The 8,644-nt window shown below is 38.6% G+C and overlaps 1 protein-coding gene across 1 annotated transcript; it reads left to right on the plus strand.

Moving 5' to 3' along the window:
* The first annotated feature begins 846 nt into the window (after positions 1-846).
* Positions 847-6,467, plus strand: LOC125452708 (nuclear receptor subfamily 0 group B member 2-like). Its single transcript, XM_048531421.1, has 2 exons — positions 847-1,490; positions 6,036-6,467. Exons 1-2 carry the CDS (start codon positions 923-925, stop codon positions 6,281-6,283), a joined length of 816 nt encoding a protein of 271 aa, XP_048387378.1. The 5' UTR covers positions 847-922; the 3' UTR covers positions 6,284-6,467.
* The last annotated feature ends 2,177 nt before the right edge of the window (positions 6,468-8,644 follow it).

Raw genomic sequence — 8,644 nt, forward strand, 5'->3', positions numbered from 1 at the left:
ATACATATCCTGTGAATTAATTAAAAGAAGATTCTAAAGGAGGGAGTCACTATGCTAGTGGTACTTTAATTTTAGAGATAACTATGTTGGAATGTAATGTGGTATCGCATGGTCTGTGTGGATCAATCTGCTTTATAAACTGAGCCACAGTGGCATGACTGCCCTGTTAAACCTTGATAATGTTGTCTCAACAGGCAGCTGACTTGTTTCCAACATCATATAAACATTTTTGCAAGCTGAATGATAAAACCTGCCTTTTGACCCTGTGATTTTTCAATCTTTTGGGGAAGCTCTTGACCTTCCCTCCATAGCTGACCCCTGCTGGTTGAAATAAATCCGAAGTTTCCACTTTGCGGTGCTGTGGGTGTGAACCCACATTACCCATTTCTAAAATTCAAAGTATCAGTATGTTGCACTACTGACTGCCAGGTTTTCAGAAACACATCAATTAAATCTTAACTTTTAACATTGACTTCAAGATAATATAAGTATTTCCAAAGGAAATGGAACTGACAGCTACACGTTGCATTTTTGGCTTGGCTGTTTTCAAGGACAGCATGAATTTGATAAAACTCTCATGACTGTAAAAGAATTACATCACCTTAGTTGGCAGCATGAAGAGGTCGTTGGTACCAAGGTACGGATGTCTCCTTCACAGCAGCATACATGATGGCCAATAATATATCCTCTATTAACCTTGTTGAGATAAAGCTCTCACTATTTCTGTCATTCACAGAAATTGGATAACCAATCAACATAGAAAAAGAAGTGAAATAATCGGCCACGCCTCACTTGTCTTTAAATGGTAGTCGAGTGCAGGTGAAGTTCAAGGTAGTTACAGCAGGGGTTTCACTGAGCCTATAAAAGCAGAGTTCAGTGACTGTAAAGGCAGATAAGCTTCAGAGATTGCAAGCAGTTAACAATGGCTTGTGTATCCCAGTCAGTGAGTTTTGATAAATGCCAATGTGGGCAGAGATCACACAGCAGCATACTCTACAGCATTCTCAACAAAGACCATCCCAGCGAATCAAGCTGTTGCCAGTATCGACATCACCATCATTCCTCAGCTCCTGGATGCTCCTGTGAGTTTAGAAGGAAAGTTGTTCTCAAAATGCCTGAACTCACTTGCAGACGAGCCTCACAGGTGCTCCTAAAGACTTTGACTTTCATTAAGAATTTGCCCTCGTTTTGTCAACTACCTGAAGGCGATCAGGTCCTGCTGGTGCAGAATTGTTGGGCTCCGCTCTTCGTCTTGGGGTTAGCTCAGGAAAGAGTTGACTTTGAAGTGACTGAGGCTGTGGCACCCAGCTTGCTGAGAAAGATTCTCTTGAATCAGAAAGTGATGGATGGGCAGAACTCGGAGACAGTGTTGAATGCCACTTCTCTGGCAGAAGTTCAAAAAGTGAAGGTATTTCTTATGAAGCTCTGGAACATGGATGTCAGCAACAAAGAATATGCATATCTCAAAGGCATTACACTTTTCAACCCAGGTAAGAAAGAAACAGAATTTTGTTAACAATACTGACTTGCCTTTCTAATTATTTCTTATAAAATGGATAAATTTTAAACTTTTCACAAAGTAATTGGGTAATTCTCCCTCATGTGGTTCCTTGTTTGATTAAGCCCTCGGCACTCAGAAAATCCTTTTTCATGGTAGAGCACTGCATCGCTTCTGATGGTTTACTACTGAACACTTGACAACATTCCTGGTTCAGCCATGAGGAGTTCCGTAGTGTATCAGGCCCATATGCTCACAACTATTTAACGTAGCCGCTTGCGGGAGAGCCTCTTAATTTGGCATGTTGGTTCCTTCATGTGTGGGCAACATGAGGGGAAGTGGAAAGAAATGCGCTGCAAACCTTTCAGAGTAATGTTGATGAAAGGCAGAAGGGAATCAAAGGGCTTAATATCAGAAGAGGTTGACATTCAAACTCATGCAAATCAACAAGTCAAAAATAAAGGGCATGAAAAGGAGCAGGAAAATGAAAGTACAGGAGATAGCTCCAGTTCAAGAAATGGGATCCTTATTAGTGCAACAGGTTGAATGGACTCTTTCTGTGCATAACTTTTATGATTCTCTGAAACAACACAAATTAAATTCTGACATATAACCAAAACAGCTAAAGTCAGAGGAAATCCTGCTAATTCTGGAGTGTTCTCATTAGATCACAGCTCATGCCACATCAGAAGCAGGCAAGCCCTAGTAGTGGTTCAGAAAAGAGGAATATGTTAATTCCTTAGCTACAACAACAATAATGGCCAGTATTTATGTAGCACCATTAACATAGTAAAACTTCTGAAAGTGGTTAAAGAAGCAAACACTTGACACTGAGTCACCAAGGGAAGTATTAGGGCTCAAATTAAAATACTGGTCAAAGTTTTACATTTTCACATTTTAAGGAATGTCTTAAACGAGGGAAGTGAGGAAGAGAGGATGAAAGGGAACCTGGAGATGGAGTGCACTTGGGTTTTGAAAATTTTAGAAGATGCTACATCAAAGATTACTGCACAAGCTAACAGCACATGATGTCAGGATAAGGACCAGTTAGCCGATAGAAAGCAGAGAGTAGGAATAAATGGGTCTCTTGCAGATTGGCAAACTATAAATAATGAAGCATCACAGGAATCAATGCAAATTCTCAAGTGCTAACTATTGATGTTGGATGAAAGGGCCAAAGTGTAGTAGTTAAACTTACCAACGACACCAAGGTATGCAGGAAAATGACTTGTCAAGAATGTACAGAGTCTGTAAGGGACTATAGCTAGATTAAGTGAGTACGTAAAAGCTGGCATATTGGGTATAATGTGGGAAAATGTGAACTTTGGCAGGATAATTAAAAAAGTAGCATTTTGTTCAAATAGATTCAGATTGCAGAACATGTGGGTAGAGAGAGATCCAGGTCTTCTGGTACAAGAATAACAAACGGTTAGTATGGATGCACAACAAGTAACCAGGAAGGCAAATGGAATGTTGATGTTTGTTGTAAGGGATCTGGAACATAAAAGTAGAGAAGGTTAACTGCAACTGGACAGGGCCTTGGTGAGAATTTATCAGAGGTAATGTATACAGTTTTGCTTTCCTTATTTGAAAACAAAATCATTATATATTAAAGAGCAGTTCAAAGATTTATTTGACTCCTTCATTTGACTAAGGGATTTATAGATCATCATAGAATCCCTACAGTGTGGAAACAGGCCCTTCGGCCCAACAAGTCCACACCAACCATTGGAGCATCCCACCCAGGCCCATCCCCCTATAACCTACCTAAGCTACACATCCCTGAACGCTATGGGCAATTTAGCAAAGCCAATCCATCTAATCTGCACATCTTTGGACTGTGGGAGGAAACTGGATCACCCAGAGGACTCCCATGCAGACATGGGGAGAACGTGCAAACTCCACACAGTGGGTGGAATTGAACCTGGGTCTCTGGTGCTATGAGGCTGCAGTGCTAACCACTGAGCCACCATACTGCCCTAAATTATTTCATTATGAAAGATTGAACAGGTTTGGCATTTACCTTATCAAAATAAAGTGATCTTATTGAAACATATAAGGTCCCAATGGGACTAGAATGGGTGGATACTGAAAGGATGGTCCTTTTTGTTGAGGGAGACTAGAACACAGTTCTACGGTGCCCCTTAACCCCACTAGAACACAGTTCTAGTGGGGTTAAGGGACACAGTTTAAGAATAAGTAGAGGAGATTTTTTTCTTTCTCTCAAAGAGTTGTTAGTTTGTGGAAGTCTCTTCCCCAGAAATCAGTGGAGGCTGGGTCACTGAATTTATTCAATGCAGACTTAGATATATTTTTGATAGAGGGGGGAGTTAAGGGTTATGGAGGCAGACAAGAACGTGGAATTTAAACCACAATCGGCTCAGCCATGATCTTATTGACTGGTGAAGCTGGCTTGAAAGGCTGAATGGTCCAAACGTATTGCTAAGTATGATGTTACAAGAGGATTTAAGAGAGAACGAGTGAGGGACCGGGACAACTGAAGGCATAAGTGCCAGTGCTAGAGTGATTAAAGTCAGGAATGCTCAAAAGGCTAGAATAGGAGAATCAGAGATATCTCGGTGGATTGTAGTGCCAGAGGAGATGGTGGGATATTGCCTGCCATCTGGCAGATATCTTAAAGTGTCATTGATGGAGGCCTGGGGTGCTGTGCTGTCAGGTAACATTTAATAATTCAGAAATATAGGAGAGGCAATTGCCTAGTGGAATTATCACTCGACTGTTAATCCTGAGCCCCAGGTAATACTCTGGGCATCCGGGTTCCAATCCCACCTGGCAGATGGTGGAACGTGAATTTAATAAAAATCTGGAATTAAGAGTCTAATGATGATCATGAATCCATTGTCAATTGTCAGGTAAAACCCATCGGGTTCACTCATGTCTTTTAGAAACACATTCTGCAACCAAGAAATACAATACAAGTTTGACGTCCTTCTGCTGAGTTCCCAATATAGCAAGGAACAGCAGTTGGCTTATTCTCTGGAGTGCTCAAACTGATCAGTGGTTCATGGTGAATACTGATGATGGGGTCACTTTCATATGCAAATGAATGATACGATGGATGATTCAGGGAGGAACAGCAAGGTGAAGGCAGGGTGGGAGTCAGAAGGCGAGAAGGAATGTGTGTTCTCATTAAAAACTCTAAATCTATGAAATATCTCGCATCCTCCAATAATTGCAGAACTCTGTAGAACAAGAAAGATCATAATTCAGGAAAAAATGATCCACAAGTTTTCACTATTAAAATAAGAAGTGATTATTAGGACGGTAGTGTTCTACCAGTTCATTTGTCATTGTATGCACAAAAGTATTTGTGATTTCTAAAAATAATTTACTAATCCTTTAAAGCAAAAATTTAATGCTTATTTTCATGTACGATCTTTTTGTTTTATACAGACTAATTGAAATGTTCAAACAACTGATTAAAAAGTCACAAATAAATATCTACCCCTTCATGTCAAAGAATGTTCAGCAATTAATTTTGAACATTTTTCAGTGAACGTTGTATACTTTACTTTTATATCTTGTGAGGGGATGCGGACATAGATATCATAGATGATCCAACTAGAATGCTTTTATTCCTATTTCTCAGTGCATTTTTTCTTCTCTTGACCCCACTCCACGTATTGTTCATAGAATAAAAAGGTGAATGGTCCAACAATTCAGTTGGTCTCTGCTAATGCTCCAACTACCTGGAATTTGCCAGAAGCTTGAAGTGTTTGAATCTTCAATACTTTCACTGATTCCTTGATGTGAAGTGTTTCGTCTCTATTTGGAATGTACTCATCATAGGACATGCTCAGTGAAATTTCTTGCCCAGTTTCCAGTTGCATTGTTTATAACTCATTATGCATGACCTGAAATATTTGATGAAACATATTTCACATCAAAGTTTTACAGATGACTTAAATTAAATAAATTTTAAACTAACTTAAGTTGCAGATAAGAAACTATCAATTGTTTCATGACCAAATTTAGTTTCATGCTCAAGCCTGTGGGTATGATTAATTCCCAAACTCAATCAGGTCATGAGAAAATAAACCAAATTGTTATAAAAGGGAAAAGAGATTTTAAGTTGACTGTACAGAGGATAAAAATTTGCTTTGGTCAGGAGCACAATTACATGTCATATCAGCTACCTGTTACATATTGAATTGTAGTCCTTATGACTGCAAAAACTTTGAATATTGGCAGGGAGCATAAAGGCAGCTCATACAATACTACTTGTTTTGTACTACCAACGTTCTAACATTGATTTTCAAAACAGAACAGGGAGCATCTTTGAATTTTTTTTTCCGTTTTAAATGACCATTACCCTTTATCAAAGATAATAAAATGTGAGGCTGGATGAACACAGCAGGCCAAGCGGCATCTCAGGAGCACAAAAATTTGTGCTCCTGAGATGCTGCTTGGCCTGCTGTGTTCATCCAGCCTCACATTTTATTATCTTGGATTCTCCAGCATCTGCAGTTCCGATTATCTCTGATACTATATTACCCTTTATCATCCTGTTTTACAGATGTTCCTAGCCTCAGGATGCCTCAGTATATCCTGGCTCTGCAGCAGGAAGCTCAGCATACCCTGAATGAATTCATCATAATGGTGAACAATGGAGATCAGGCGAGATTTGCTCAAATTCTACTGATTCTCTCCACTCTTAGAATGGTCAGCGTTACCTCTGTAACAGATCTTTTTTTCAGACCAGTCCTGGGCAAAGTGAACATGAATGAATTACTCTTAGAGATGCTCTGTGCAAAACTGAATTGAATTGGAAGAATGTTATCTGACACACTTGAATCTTTTCAATACTTTTGTAACTTGTGAATGTATTTTTTGTGTATGCAGCGAATCTGTAGCAGCTACCTGTGCAATATGTATAGTAACTGTCTTTGGTGTATGTACATAGAGGCATGTTATTAACAAGTGCTTATTTATGTATTTTGTTTAATAAAACTGGAGTTGCGAATCAACCTGCATTAAATACTATTTATTTTCTCAACTTCTCATCTTTAAACATGTAATAAGATAAGAAGTGGAGTAGAGATAGATGATTTGCACTCCCCCCCAACTTCCAAAGCCTGCTTTACCAACCAACAAGATCATTCTTGATCTGATTGCAGCCTTACTCTACTCTCCTACCTGTCTGCTATAACCACTGACTGCCTTGATGATCAATATTCTTTCTAACTCAGTGTCAAACATATTCCAGTGCTCACTAGGAAAGAAAATTCCAAACACAGCAACTCTCTGAGAGAAGAAATTTCTCCTCATCTCCACCTTTAATGGGGCATTCCTTAATTTTAAATGTGTTCCTTAGTTCTAGATTACCCATGAGGAAAAATACTGTCAGCATCTACCTTGTCAAGAGCCCTCAGAATCTTTGATATTTTAAAAAGGTTACCTCTCATTCTTGTAAACTTCAATTTGTATAGGTTAAACCTGCTCAACTTCATTAGATCGACTCACCATCTCATGAATTGGGTGAACCATCTCTGAACTGCTTCCCAATGGAAGTGAGGCCATCTTGAATAAGGTGAGCAAAACAATAAAAAGGTGTATCCCATTAATGCTCAGCAAAGTTGCATTAAGAGCTCTGCACCTATATATCCTTGCAATAATGGCCAACATTTCATTTGACTTCTTAATTTATTGCTGTATTTTAATGTTACTTTTTTGTGTACAACAGTATCCTAGATCCCATTGTTCCGCAGCATTCTGCAATATTTCTCCATTTAAATAATTTACTGCTTTTCTCATCTTCCTGCCATAGTGATCAATTTCAAATTTCTCACAGCATTCCCAATCTTCCAATTCTCTATCGACTCATTTGGGTTTCCCCCTTTCAACCTCCTTGGTTGACTGTAACATGAATTAATGATCTTTTTAGCATGCAGCTATACATTACTTTAGTTAAAGTATAATTCTAAGGAGCTAATTGTAATGTTTTCTTTAAAAAAAGTTTTATCATTTACTAACCGCAAGCAAATTAATAAAGATACACATGCACATGTATGAAGTTAGACAGTGTCCAATATAAAAAGGGAGAAGATAAAAGAATATAGTTTAAACTCCTTAGGAATACCCTAGAAGTGTTGATTTTTAACCACAGACATCTGTCTTTTAATGTTTCTTTAATTTGTATTGTCAACAGTTACTTTTCCCTTCCTGAGTGACAGTAGAGAGAAAGAGAGAGCTTCTTCCAGTGCTATTACAAATCTATCTTCAAAGGCATTGTTTGAAGTACGTCTTATTCATGTATTTCCGTGTCTGGGGTCATTCACCCAAGCTGAATAATCACAGGCAAGTATTTCATTTCAAATATCTGAAATGTTTTACATAGCTGTAAATTAAAAATGAGTTGTATGTTTCTTCGTATCTGACTGGTTTCAGTCTCTTTAGAAAAAAACGGTTAATTTCACTTCGGACAATTTTGGTTACTTCACAATTTCTGGAGCTTGGCACAACTTTCAGTCAGACGGTCACTATGGCCATTTTAAATAATCACTTTGTTTTTTAAACAATTTCAGTCCATTAAAGTTTCTGATATCAAGATCAGATGATAGAATTCAAATACATTGCCCATATCTTGCCACTATCGTGACACTTAACAGACTTTTGCATCCTCCTGACACCATGCTTGCCTACCTGTCTTTGCATCATTAATAAATTTGGCTACAATACATTCAGTAACTTAATCAATGTTACAAATAGAGATCATAAACAATTGAGGCCCCAGAATTGATCCCTGTGGCATTCCCCTATTACCATAGTTGTACAATTGATTGTTTGATTGATTTATGGTCACGATTACCGAAGTACAGTGAAAAGCTTTGTTTATGAGCAGAACAGGTTGATCATAGTAAGTAAGGATGTACAGATCAAAAAGACTTGGGCAGCGGCATACAGGTTACATTGCTTAGAGTGTGCGCTAGGTGAAATCAACATTAGCGAGATCAGCATTATTTGAGGCTAGAGTCCGTTCATCAGTCTAACAATGGCTGGGAAGAAGCTGTTCTTGAATCTGCTGGTGCATGTGTTCAAGCTTCTGTATCTTCTGCCTGTGGAGGAAGTTGTAGGAAATCATTACAGGGGTGCAATGGGTCTTTGATGATGTTCATAGCTTTTCCA

This window comes from Stegostoma tigrinum, chromosome 4, assembly GCF_030684315.1.
Source record: "Stegostoma tigrinum isolate sSteTig4 chromosome 4, sSteTig4.hap1, whole genome shotgun sequence".
Classification (NCBI taxonomy): Eukaryota; Metazoa; Chordata; class Chondrichthyes; order Orectolobiformes; family Stegostomatidae; genus Stegostoma; species Stegostoma tigrinum.